Below are 14,775 nucleotides of genomic sequence, written 5' to 3' on the forward strand. Positions count from 1 at the left end.
CAATTAAGTTAGTTAAATAGTAATAGGACAACGTCAAGCAGCTAAAGTTGTACAAAGTATATTCAAGTTAGGGTTGCCAGATCGAAAGGCGCTATTATCGGGAAACAATATAAATTTTCGGGATTTTAGGACTTAAGTCGGGAAAAAAAAATTAGAGATGCCACGATTGCCACGATGCCATGATTCGGCAACTATTCGGTATTCGGCCAATTCGGACACTTTATTCGGTATTCGGCCGAATGTTGCCTACTATTCGGCCGAATACCGAATATCTGTTGCATCTACCTAAAAAGAAAAATTTAAAAAAAATAACCAAACACTAGGTATATTTAATATTTAAAATATATTCTTGGAAAGTAGTTAAATACGAAGGCACGTTTTTGAGCATTTATTGATTACAAAATATTTTATTTTTATCATGGGTCTGATTTGATTGATTCTAATATATATTCATTAATTCTGTTCAACATAAAAATATATCTTAGCAAACGTAGTGCTTTGATGGCGAACCGTTTGCATAATAATTGTGACTCAAAATGTTCGCATGTCATGCCGAATATTCGGTATTCGGCCGAGAGAGATTCGGCCAAATACACTATTCGGGGCATCTCTAAAAAAATACATTCAAATTAAAGTAATTGTATTAAAAACAACGATATTTTACATTATTGGCACTACGTCAGCTCGCTCGCTCGACGACAGTTCGCAACTTGAAATTATTGTTTTATAACGTGAAGCTGTTTTTCGGGACAGTTTACTGCACTTTGTCGGGAATCGGGAACACCTGCTAAAAATCGGGAGAATCCCGCCAAATCCCGACCATCTGGCAACCCTAATTCAAGTGGCGAAACAGAATGTTCGATTAAGAGACAATGATCGAGAACAGAACTTAGAATGTTAAATTTTAAAAAACCGATCTTTTAATTCTAATATTTCTAATCAAATTCTCCCACATTAGCTTATTATTCTAGAATGTTTAGAGACAACTGATTTGTGAAAGAAAGTGATGAGATTATATTAAAACGCGCCATTATTTTACTCGAAAATAAACCAATTTATGGTAAATTACGCAAGTTATTTAAATGTAAATATACGTATGTAGGTCGATCGGAGAGTTAGTTTCGTGTGTGTGACTGGTCGGTATTTACAGCGACGAAGCGACGACTTGTTTAAATTCCTCCGTTATTTACGACCACGTGTCTCCCGTGACTCATACTCACTAGCTCGCTAATAAACATACACAAAAGAAAAAATAAACTACCAACTTCCTTTCGCGTGCTTACGAACATAAAACTTTTTCGTGCGTATCCTAACGAAAACATAAATTAGGTAAATTTACTACGTTTTATAGAGAGCATCCATCCCCTTCGTTACAATATGTTCGTAACGACCGAGGGTCAACGCGCAGTCAGATCTCCCCCACGATTTCGAAGCGGCTCCGGATCGGCGAAATTATCAAAACTTTTTAACTTACAAGTTTCCGTAAAGTCCTTGTCCTTGCGAGTGGAGCGGAGCGCGCTTCCTTCGCGTGGAGCTTTCAAAGGTCGAGCCGTTTCAGGCTCGTGCCGTCCTTGTTTGCCACAGACGGAGGGTGCAGACAAACGCAGAGACGCGTTTCGGTTAGATCCGTTGTCTCACTTGGCGAGTTTACCGGTTCCATTCCGGCAGCGAGTTCTCAGCCAGTTGCCGCCGCTGCGATGTTGGGAGCGCACGCCGCGCCGGCCGCTCGCCGACTTCTCGCAGTGACGATCGAGACGATACTTCTTCCCCAACTAATAAATCAAGCGAACCCAACAAAGTAAGCGCTCACGAACAGATTATAACTTGATGTGAGATAACGAGCGCTGCATGATAGTGATTAATCGCTAAAGTACATTCAACTCTATTCGAAATCAACCGCAATCTCGCTGCGTTTCGATTTACGCGTAATGTAAACACACGGTTGAAGTTTTCCGGAATAAGTTGTTGACTTTACTAACAATAGTTCTGGAACTGGATGCATTGTTTGAAGGATTGTTAGCGATAATGTAGGTAATTTGGTGGGGTCAGACGGTGTACGTTAGTGAATGTGTTGGATGTGATAGACGAACTTCAGGATGGGTGGGCAGTGGACTTTTGGCGCGCTGTGGACGTTGCTGGCGGTCGTGCTGGGGGACTCGTGGACCGCCTACCAGGAGCAGCCGTGCTGCCGGCCCGTCTCGCACCACCGCGTCCGGCATCATCGAGGTGAGTCACCCTTCCTCTCTAGAGCGCACGATCTCTGACCCGGGACGACAACGGGCGATGTAGGCAACAGTGACGATGTGATCGTAGATCACGATTCGTCGAGCATATACCTGGGTATGTACCTATGTACGTCATTGTGCTATGTAATTTACAGTCAGCTAGGTTACTACTTAAATTAAATTATTGGTTTCCGCTACCCAAAGGTTGTCTGGAAGAGATCGCTCTTCAGCGATAAGACCGGTTTGTTGTCTACCTCTATCTTATATCAATTGTTTTCTTCAATCTGTATCTTTTACTAAGATGTGCCAATGTGATGTGATGTGTAATAAAGAGTATTCAATCTATCTATTTAATATTTATCCACTTAGCAACATTGAGCTTTTATCTTAAATTTTTCATATTTCCTTAAAATGTGAAAAATTTAACTAATTTAAAATTTCAAGAAAGTGTGTCCAAATTGAGTACATTGACCGATAAACAAGTAAGTAAGTTATGAATATACAGATAACTAGGTTTACCTTTGTTCTCGAGTTGTGACTAATAGGAACACGCAATAGGTAGGCGTACCCAATGCTCTTAAATATTCCTTGCTCACTGGAGAATTGTCGACTGTCAATTTAATTTCATTGTACAATTTATGTAGGTTAGGTTCCAGCTATGACGGATAAGTAAGTACATATATATTTTAACATAAAAATAACTTAAATTATGTAAGTACCTAGCAACCTATCAATTAAGTATAGTTAGTAGAGTTAGCTCTACTGAGTCTACTGTCGTTACAGTCGAATTGATGGGTATTAAATATTACTGATATACTTAGATACTAGGTACATAACTATTTTCGGCTCGTGCTGTTGGAGTGAATAAAGTTCGCATACTGATATTAGGTCGACTATATTATAATAACCTATACGTACGTACACTCAGCATCAGAAGTTGCTAAGCGGGCCAGGTGTTCAAAATGATCTTGACGCGGCTTTATTGTTAAGAGAAAAAGAGCGTGTCAAGGCAATTTTGAACACCTCGCCCGCTTAGCAACTTCTGCTACCTATATATCTATACCTACCTATTTTAATTGTAATAGGTATCTGTTAGAATTAATTGAATAAAGGAGTAGCTATAGCAGTTACCTTCGTTATTTTTTAACTTAAAGTTATGGTTAACAGTTAAGTATATGTTATAAGTATACCAATTGTGTAAATATATTTTCTATAGGTACTTAATGTAAATATCCAGAGAGGAAAATGGGGACTACGTTTATACGGAAAGGCGGTCACGCAACTTCGTCCATGTTTGTTTTAAGTACATAACTTCCTCCCAAAGTTACTTCCAAAGTAATAATTTAATCGTTAGGTAAGGTTATTAAAATCTGTAAATATAGGTAAATAGTCGTTACACAAAATAAACTGGAAAGCAAAGAAGGTAATCTGCTTTACTTGTTAAATATAGAACTTTCAAAGTGACGTCTACCAATACCATACCAATGTATGTCCATAGTTAGCGGCGTATTGCATGCTAACAGATGTCCGCGTCTTGCAGCCGACGGAACTATAAACTAAAATAAACACTCAGCGAGAGTCAAAGTACGTACTCGTATATGCCTTTGTAGGATAGGATTTTGCATACGAAAAGCCAGTTTTCACAAGAACCTGCGTAGAAAGATTATGCCATTCATGATCATCTCATGTTCAAATAGTTTGTGCTTGCGAATGAAAGGTAATTAAGCTTAAATTTATATCACATTAATAATAAACGTAGGTAAGGTGACAGCACCAGTCATGGGACATTTAAGAGGAAATTTGGAGTATTTGTGATATTTCCCTGATACATGTAAATGGTCGACCGCTTAGCGTGTTACAAGATGAATGTCCTATCCGTCTTTCATGTTTCAGGCGTGTTGTATCAAAGATACTGCAATGAGTTTCCACATACTTAACAAATTAAAACTATGTTTTTTTTCTGCAGTCATGGACACCAAAGCTCCAGTAATGGAACCCCGGTAATGGACGTGGATCCAGTAATGGGCCCCCTATAATGGACATTGCTCTATCAGTATAAAATATTGAAATAGGGAATAAGTTATGGCAAAAAAATCAATTATTGTTATAAGCTTTTATCGCTGAATGTATTTTTCTTTCCACAGACAATTATTATTGTATTAGACCCATCGAGACAATTCTAATATACCCAAACACAATTAGTTAGCGTTTATCGAAGAGTTCCCATTGCCACCTCCTTTCTCTATCATCAGATCAGGTCCATGTTATCATAATATTGCATTATCATCCGATTTGCATACTTAATTACGTATACAAAATTTCAACTCAATCGGAAATCGGAAAGTGTGTCAAATTCAGCTACCAAGATTTGACCCACACTAACTAACAGGGCAAGTTAAATAAAAGTTTGGAAAAACGATATTAATTTATCCGAAGTCCGAGCATACCTCCTGGTTGACATATTTCGTAACTACATTTTACTTCTGTATTGTTTAAACACGAAATTATGGCATGGCAAGCATCATTATGTAAATTGTCCCATCATAGGAGGTATGCAGTTTTACAGCTCCTATAATGGGATTGGGCCAAATACCACTATTTTTTTACATCTGTGGAGTCACAACATAGTGTGTTATATACCTTATCTCATGGTAAATGCAATTAACAAAACACATTCTAGTTTTCATCAAGTATTAATTTATTAAAATTTTATAAATTAACTCACCTCTTTCAGCGAAGTTGTTAAGAATTCTTAGTGGTATTTTTTTTCAGTGACACGACAACTTTTGGGTTGACTCCAATTTCTTAAAAAGTAACCGAATTTATTAAAAATTCAAACTGAAGCAGCTCTGGGACTGTTATTTATGATAAAATATAGCCAGTGCTTTTTAAACTACTTTTAGATACTTATTTTAGAGGATTTGTGGTTTTTTGTCCCATTACCGGTTCCACTTGCTTATCATGAATAGTGGCACAACTCAAAATGAAATGCTATTGCATTTAATATTCTATCTTTTACTGGTAAGATTTAAAATCGAACGGCATTATTCATGATAAGCAACGACGTCCATTATAGGGTATACTACATTAACTGGATTTCTGTTATTAATTATTTGATTCGTAATAGAGTTATGTTGCTACATATTAATATGACAGCAATTTATACCAAGGCATGTCAGTAGGTATTATATTTAATTTCGAGGGATGGGCGGTCAAACCCGATAAGTCGGGCAAATGGGTTTTTGAAATGGGTCTACCGTAGGTATTAAGTACTATATATAATATAATACATCGCCCCAATTGAATATTAAATTAATATTTATCCAACAAGGACACAATTAAGAGTTACACGAACCAGTTACCAACCAATCGAAGTTACGCTGTTTTGTTTGTAAAGAAAATGTTCAAATGTTCAAATTCAAATGTTAACCTAATACAGGTAATTGATGTGATCGAGTTTTTAGAGAGTAGTTAGATACCTATCTTATGATTTTAATTAGTTAAAGATAAAGTTGAGAGTTACCACTAATAAAGTAGTTCAGTATTATTCGTTTATTATGAATATTTTAGTTACTCGGCTATTCTGAGCGATCAAGTTCTGAGCGCATTTTCGTGTCGAGCGAGATGGACATTTAATTTTTGGGCCGAGTGGTCTTGGGGAATTCTTTTGGGGCGCGTCGGACAAAGTCTCCGTCATTAGCAAGTAATAAGCATTCCTCAGTGGCGCCAAGCAATAAAAATGCTCTAGATATTAATACTCGCTCATGACGTTTATTAAATTTTCTCGTACATTGCTGGTTAAGTTTAATAAAAAATATTTCATTTCGTCATAACTTTTCTTGTTTACTCTTATCTATAAACAAATGTTTTTTTACTTTTTTGTTTTGCTAAAGTTCTCAAAACGGGATTTTAATGACATTTATTTTATTAGAGGATATCTAGCTATTGCATAATAATTAAGCTCGTGCTTTTGTTGTCTGTCATCCGACGATTCGTCGTCGTCGTCGTGTCGTCTGATAATGGGCTTTTAATTAAACAAAGTGGGTAGGTATACTATACCTGCCTCAGAATTAGTAATACTTAATAGATATCTTTACGAATTTCGAGCCTACGCAACCGTTTGGAATTGCTGCCTATCTTTATAAATAAGTAACAAGGAATCGTTAAGAGGTTCGCATGCGGAGAGTGGAGCAAAAAATACGGGTGCCGGGGCGCGGGGCGCGGAGTGTGGGGCGCAAACCGGCCGCGCCGGCGCAGGTAATTGACTCCGTCTACCGACTTGGCTAAATTGAGTTATAAACCAAACCTTCTAGAATCACAGGGAAAACTAAATGGTCGTAAGTCGAACAATTAATGTAGACGTCAGAGTGCTCGTCACTCCCGTAATGGCACCAAACCGCAAAATTGCATGGCCACTTTATGAATGAATAGAGGTGACAGCGGAGTCTTAACTGTTGGGTATTAGCACGTCGGGAACTGGGAGGTTTTAAATGTTCCTTTGAAGTCTTTGATTAACTTCTGATAGACTCACGATGCCGGCGATGCCATTGTCTTTAGCTAAAATTGAAATCGAATTGTGACGTCAGATACATAAACAGACTAAAGTGAATTCAATCAGCACAAGTACTCTATACTAAGAACTTGGTATCGTAGGTAGGTACTTACTTAAGTAATTGGTTAATGGTTAGTCTATTATGACTAAAATATCTATTCAAATTTTTGTTCAACGTAAACAGGTTTTTGTAATTTTACATTCCATGCCACACTTCGTTGGTAGGTACTATATGGACAAAAAGGGGTATTTTAGTATTCAAATGGAGACATAGTTTATTTTAAATACGAATGGCCCATGAGACAGTCAGTTCATATATCAATAATAGGACGTTTTACCTAATAACATGTTTTTATGCAATCGAGTTCGCATATTTGAAATGAGATACTTATACAATTCCACAAATAAATCCTTGATTCAATTAAAATCAAACTTTTGCATAGACCATTGAAATGGGTTACTTATAAAATACCAGGTATCTAGTAAAGGTACCCGCGGCAATAACTTATTCCTTGCTATTTTTAAATGTCAGCTTCCGTAATATATCTTTGAAATAAGTCGCGCTCAATTTAAAAGCTTCTGCGGGTAGTCAACAATAGAACATTAATCTTCACGGGACCAACGACACTGGACAATAATGTACAATAACGTGCTTTCTTCATTGCGAGCTTTACGTCACATCACATTACTATTTCTCAGACAATATTTTGATACTTAAAAAAAAAAACGCAAATAGTATTAAATTTAAGTAGGTACGTTAAAAGAGGAGACGAACTATACATACCTATATAACTCGGCACGCACCAATCTTATAGAGGGTAGGTAAATGTCTGTAACATCAAGACGGACATGCCGAAGCTATAAGAATTCGGTTTTCAGGGTTCCGTACTCAAAGGGTAAAAACCGGACCCTATTACTAAGACTCCACTGTCCGTCTGTCTGTCACCAGGCTGTATCTCATGAACCGTGATAGCTTAGACAGTTGAAATTTTCACAGACTATGTATTTCTGTTGCCGCTATAACAACAAATACTAAAAACAGAATAAAATAAATATTTAAGTGGGGCTCCCATACAACAAACGTGATTTTTTGCCGTTTTTTGCGGAACACTTCGTGCTCGGGTCCGACTCGCACTTGGCCGGTTTTTCGATTTCGGCCACGGAATCCAAACCTCTATTATTTTAGCTGTTCGGCATGTGCGGCTGACCACAATGGCCGCCAACGCCAACAATGTCCATCGACCTGGCGTGTGGTCCGACGGGAGGCCGCGGAATCGTTCTGACAGCAACGATCTTAGCGCTATCGCTATAATATAACCTATTAACTTTGAGCCAGTTAATTCGGCGTTGGCAGTGGCGTATTTACAAATTTGCCGCCCCGGGCCATTTTGATTTGCCGCCCCCCTTCATCAGTGACGATAAAGTATTTTATTTAAGAAAAAAAAAACCTGCAACAAGTATCTTTGGGGTGTGTAATAAAAAAAAAACTAAACATTTACCATTTACTCACATAGGCATTTACATTGTTTTCCTATGTACAAATTGGTTGACAAAATCATCAATGACGCTGTCGTAATTTAAAACGTTTGTCAGCTCATCAGCTTCTATATTAAGAAGAGCTAAGCTATTCAGGCGGTCTTCGCTGGTAGTGAAACGTAGATAATTTTTTATTCTTTTGAGTGCAGAAAGGTGACGTCACTAATGTCACTATTCTAGATAGAGATTTGTATGGGCCGTTTTTGTCACTCAATGACGATGCGACCTCGTTATACGTATTTGCCTGATCTGATCGGTGACCGGTGGGTACTGCTGGGTTTCGGCCATTGAGAATCAAGGTGAGGCATTGGCAGTCAGGCTGGATATAGCTAAGGAGTTCGGTCGGGTCTGGCATCGAGTCTGCTCGAGGGACTATGTTATACAAATGGATCGCTAGCTTTTTTTCCGGTAGACGCATATGAGCCGTATAGTAGACGGAAGCTGCTCCGATAGTGTGGACATTACCGCTGGCGTTGCACTAGGTTCTGTGCTGTCATTGCTGCATATCAATGATAATCAGTGCTATGCAGACGACAGTAGTAGGGATGCGTATTACACAGGCCGTGCCATTATCCCTCATTCGGTGGTGCTGGAAAGTCATGAAAAGTATTGTATTTGTATCTGATATCGAGAGCACTCTATCTATACTGAGTTTCGGCATGGGATCGGAACAATTTAGTGAGATTCAATACCACGAAGACACAAGAACCACCGAATGTAGTCAGATGGGTCACAATAATGTAGGTACGTAAGTGAAAACGCGAGCGTAGCGAGCGCGAAATTTTTTCGAGAAAATAGTAGGTGAATTTTTAGGGTTCCGTACTTCAAAAGGAAAAAAACGGAACCCATATAGGATCACTTTGTTGTCCGTCCGGCCGTCTGTCTCTCAATATAAAGGGTCTTGACATGACAGAGGGCGGCAAAATCGACAAATAATGCTTGTTATTTAAATTTTACAAATAAATAGGGGAGCGAAAAAATTCTGGTCGACCCTATCTGAACAGCAAATAAAATATTTTTATGACCCACCGCCCCCTAAAATCTGCCGCCCTAGGCTTCAGCCTACTCAGCCTAGTGGTAAATCCGGCACTGCGCCGTACTAATACTTCTTGAACGAAAATGTTGCTTAATTTAGGTACTTGTTGGTAGATATTTTAAGCAATTGGTGGGGTTTGAAGCGTTCGTTTGTTTATTAATTTAAATGTCAATTAAAGTATAATAAAAAATATAGCTAAGTTTCATTAGAAAAGGCGCCCAGAAAAAGCCGCGAGGGGGCGGCTTTGCCGCCCCCCCGCGGCCTGCCGCCCCGGGCCATGGCCCCCTTGGCCCTAGGGTAAATACGCCCCTGGGCGTTGGATACTGCTTGTGGGTGTTAAAATTTACTCAACTGTTTAAATGTAATGTAAAGCTAAGTAACTCTTTACAGTGTATAGGTATTATATTGCGTGAATGTTAATTCTTAATGCCTTAAAGAATAACCTAGTTACTTCAGGAACTAGTAAAGGTGTCATGTAGATGCATATATTCGTAACTTTTGTTATAGTAAGTTATTTTCAGTGTTGTTAAAACAAGTTTTACATAAAAAAATGTTTTAAGTACCATCTAGAGGTTTTCGATAAGCCTTAGTTAGTTCAGGTGTTGGTTGATTTGAGTGGTCATGGTTAATACCTAGGTAAGTCATCCAAAAAATGAACACTTATACAAGTGTTAATGTTTTGGATGACTTAAAGAGCTGTAGGTACATCCAAAGAGACCGAAATTCTCTGAATATATTTCTCATCAATAAATATCTCGGCAAAACCATAGAGAAATATAGTAAGAATAGAGTGCTCACTCCATACATCAGTTTTGGTCCCAAAACTACTATTATTTTCGCAGTCGACCTCTATTAGCATCGAGTAGCGGAATTATCAGTACCGCTACTTGATACTAGAATTCTCTAGTGTCGCAACTCACGAAAATTGTATTGAATAACAATTTACAAGTAATATTAAGTTGAAAATAGAGTTCCGGTTAATGCGGTTACAATTTTAGCTGAAAATTGTTGTGCATTAGACTTTTCGGTCGTCGGAACATTTATTGTCAAGTATAGCAGTACTGATAATTCCGCTACTCGATGCTAGATGTCGACTACGAAAATAATAGTCGTTTTGGTACTAAAACTGATGTATGGAGTGAGCACTCTATGTATTTTTTTCTCTATGGCAAAACTAACCAAAATAATTTTCAACAAAATACCAGTGTGAAATGTATCTTGTTTCCGTCCGTATTGTATATCTATTAAGTTTCCAAGACACGGTGATATTGCATGGCGTCTAGGGATTTCCTGTACGGTGTTAACCGAGCTTTATTGGCCGTGTCCCGTCGTTGTGTGACTCGAGTGAGCCTCTGCAAATCGAACTGACAGTCTTGATACGATTGACGCCGCCTGCCTCGTACCTCGTACCACTTTATCTATCGGGTAAATACCGCGTACATGCATGGAGTAATTTGAACTGTCTTTATCAGACAGTTGAGTGCGAGTTGAGGCGTGAATGCAGTCAAAAAATATTGAGGAGGAACGTCAAACTCAGCCGTTGGAAAAACCGGATCTAGACTAGCTTGGTTTTTTTGAGGACAGAATAAGGTGCCATCTCCCGGCAGAAATGTACTTCTACCAGCGCTTAAGGCAAATATTTAGTATGCAACGTGAAATTTAAATGTTGATAATGATAATAAACTTATTATTACTCTTGTTAGGTACGATATATTCCCATTTACAGGAAGATGCCAACGGTGTCGAATGTGCCTTTACTAGAGGCAAATTCTAACTACTAAGGGGCCCACAGTTAAACGCAAAATTTGACAGCTCCGAGCAACTGACAGGCTGATATTGTCCAGCGAACACTAATCAGTGGGCCCCTTTACATCTTGATATCAAAATGCGACACCAAAATGTAAGTTCTAATTGCCTTCTGGTCGAGTGACGCTCAAAATTATATTGTTGGTAACGAACATGCATTGTTGATACAATGCCATAGTAGTTAACACACGTAATCCGTTTCCGTTTATATATGTATGTCGCAGTCGGATCGTATAATCCGCCGTATTACATTACGGCTAGCCGTTTTCAAAAACAGGGGCGTTTTGAAATGCGGCGGTTTAACGATTAGCCGGATTGAATGCGGCTGAATGAGAATCCGCCGGAATGTATTCGGCGCCATACGTTCTTCAATACGGCTAGCCGTAATGTAATACAGCGAGTCATTAGCCGCCGCTTTGACAGTTTTTAGTTCCCATTTTTAACACCCGTGGCGCTGCCTGACAAACGCTGGGGTGTCCATCAAATCTGGAGTTCGTCGGACTGTTTCTTTTCAAAAAACATTTCTTTCGCAACTTAACTAGACGGAGCCCCGCTTCGCGGGGCTCCTATTTCTGAGCGGTTTGCCCTTCGGGCATCTGAAGCTACCTAACGAACCTAACCTACCTACCTATTGATTTAGTGAGACGTCCGTGAAAACATTACACTTTGGGGAAAAAAGCGTAGGTAGGTAAGTAGGTTAGGTTCGTTAGGTAGCTTCAGATGCCCGAAGGGCAAACCGCCCAGAAATAGGAGCCCCGCTTGCGGGGCTCCGTCTATTTAAGTTGTGAAGGAAATGTTTTGGAAAAGAAACACATGTAGTGCGGTGGGACCATGGTAAAAATAAATTAAATTGCAAACATTGTCAAACTCCGGTTACGTAGGCGACCGAAAGAACTGGTCACTCTACAATCTAAAATAGTAGTACGATGCGGCTAAACGTTGGCCGCCTTATTGAAGAACGTATCGCAATGACAATCCGGCTAATCGTCGAACCGCCGCATTTCAAAACGCCCCTGTTTTTGATAACGGCTAGCCGTAATGTAATACGGCGGATTATACGATCTGACTACGACATGTATATTGTATAATATAACAGTCCGTTTATAATTCTAATTATATAAAACAGTTCGTTTAATGTACCTATTATTATAAAAAAATACCAGTTATTTTAATATGTGTAGGATCTGCCTTTTCAACAGTTTCTTTCCCAAAATATGTGGATTATGTAAGGATATCAGTCTCCTACTAAATCTCAAAGTAGTAGCCGACATTAGCATGATGACAAGATATTTTTACTCTATGTGATTATTAATTTATTAGGTAACATTTCATAACAAAGTTGTTGCATAAATGTCCATAAAAAATAAATAAAAAACTATCTGACTTGGTAACATTACATTTTGGGCTACGAGACTTGCATTAGTTTTCCTTGTTAGTTTTATTAAATTAATATACATATTATATAGTTAGTAGTATTTTAGTAGGGATAGTAGGGATTACAAAGTTTTTGTTTGTCATCAGTGCGTGAACTCGTAAACAGGTCGTAAGCTTCAGGTAAACTTGTCTGGTTTTAGTTTATCTAAGTTGGTGTTGCATCGCTCTTACTTCGACGTTGACAGGTTGTAAACGTGGTGAAATACGGCCCGTTTTATGGTCAGACATGAAGATACATGCGTTAGTTTCTACAGACGGGAAAATTTAGTGTGAAGAGAATTTAATTGGGTACTAAAGGAAAGAACACGCCGGTACAAACAAACAATGTCGACTAGATAAACTTTACTGTGAAGCTAGATTGCCGTTTATATTGTTGTGATTTGGCGAGTTTGTTCAATTAAATATTTAAAAAGTAACAGGGTATGTTGTCGAAACGTGGTTTATTAAATTCAATATACGGGTGAAACCCCGTTGAAATATAAATTGGCAATTGTTTTCCAATTTTTGTGCAATTCATACCCGCCGGGTTGTGTTTATGACAACGCTTAGTTGAGTGGAATGATTGTGTAAAACTGTTGGACGGACTCCAACGGGCGCGGCGCGAGAAACAAACGACACAAATAAAGTCAAATAAGTGAACCTGGCTGACTCCCGCTGCAGGGCTGAGCACAGAGGAAAATTTACTGGTTTATGAACTTTGGTAATACGCCTACCAACAGCGACTTGATGAGACTGTTGTCAAATTACGAAGAAAATTGCTTTTCGCGTCATTTTTCTTGGTATAGGTAGACATACTTATAACTGTCATAAGCATAAGCACATCTTAAGATTTATGACGTGATAACGATTTATAAATCGATGAACACCGGTAGCAATGCACGAAAAAGTGTCACGTTGTGGACAGATCTCCATGGTAACGTTGTGGACAGATCTCCATGGTAATGTTACGGCCACGCTTTCTTACATTATGACGTTATCACGCAAAATTATCGTCCGTAAACAATATTTTCTTTAAAAGGAGATAATCGATTTTATTAAGCGAAACCCTTTTCTTTTTCAATCGTCGTCTCCTTTCAAAATTTATTTTCACGAAGGCGTTATTTTAGGGTGATATTTTTGACTCGATATTACTTCTAACGTACCTAACGTTGAAATTTGACGGAATTTGAATATGAAATAGGTACCTACCAAGTTCGCTCGATAGAAGTCGAATCTTAATATGTAAGTACTTGAATCAATTAGATCTGAAAGTAAATATCACTAGCGTTCAGAAAAGTCTGGTCACTGCAAGAAAAATAACCATCAAACTTCAAAGTTAAGCGTCTCGGTCTCTTTTCCAACAGAGGTTAATTATTTATAATCAATTGTCTAAGTCATACAGTATTAAAAATAAGTAGGTTATTATTATTATTATTGCGAGCCTATTGTGTCCCACTGCTGGGCAAAGGCCTCCCCCCTCTTCTTCCACTCCTCTCGATTTTGAGCTGCATCTGGCCAGTCTCTCAAAAAGGAGTCTAAGTTATCCCGCCATCGCCGACGAGGTCTGCCGGATCCCCGGTTCGACTCACGGGGCACCCACTCCGTGGCTATCTTGGCCCATAAGTCATTCGGCATGCGGCAGACATGACCAGCCCAGTCCCACTTTTCGAGCTACATCTTATTATTTGAGTTTTAGAGCGCAGCGTGGTGTTCCGGATGCGATCCCTTAGTTTCACACCTAATATGCTGCGCTCCATAGCTCTCTGACAAACCCCGAGTTTGGACTTCTGAGCTTCCGTCAAAGACCAAGTCTGAGCACCATAGATGAGGACTGGAAGTATGCACATGTCCATGAGCCTACGTTTGAGAGACAGAGGTAGGTCTCCCTTCATGAGGTGTTTCATGGACCAATAGCTCTTCCAGGCGTTCTCGGTCCGTCTGTAGGTATACATATATAATATACATTACTTAATTGCAAATTATACAATTTGACGACCGGTCTGGTCTAGTGGATAGTGACCCTGTCTGCTAAGCCGATGGTCCTGGGTTCGAATCCCAGTAAGGGCATTTATTTGTGTGATGAACACTAATATTTGTTCCTGAGTCATGGTTGTTTTCTATAAGTATGTATTTATCTATACAAGTATGTATATCGTCGCCTAGTACCCATAGTACAAGCTTTGCTTAGTTTGGGGCTAGGTTTGATC

General features: G+C 38.9%; 1 protein-coding gene across 1 annotated transcript in view; it reads left to right on the forward strand.

Annotated features, from left to right (window-relative positions):
• Positions 1 to 1,537: 1,537 nt before the first annotated feature.
• LOC134806801 (semaphorin-2A-like) overlaps positions 1,538 to 14,775 on the forward strand; it is a 102,441-nt gene continuing 89,203 nt past the window's right edge. Inside the window, exon 1 of the mRNA XM_063780174.1 lies at positions 1,538 to 2,226. Within this exon, the coding sequence (XP_063636244.1) occupies positions 2,097 to 2,226 (130 nt within the window). The 5' untranslated portion in view covers positions 1,538 to 2,096. The remainder of the gene's footprint in view (positions 2,227 to 14,775) is intronic.

This window comes from Cydia splendana, chromosome 3 (assembly GCF_910591565.1).
Source record: "Cydia splendana chromosome 3, ilCydSple1.2, whole genome shotgun sequence".
Lineage (NCBI taxonomy): Eukaryota > Metazoa > Arthropoda > Insecta > Lepidoptera > Tortricidae > Cydia > Cydia splendana.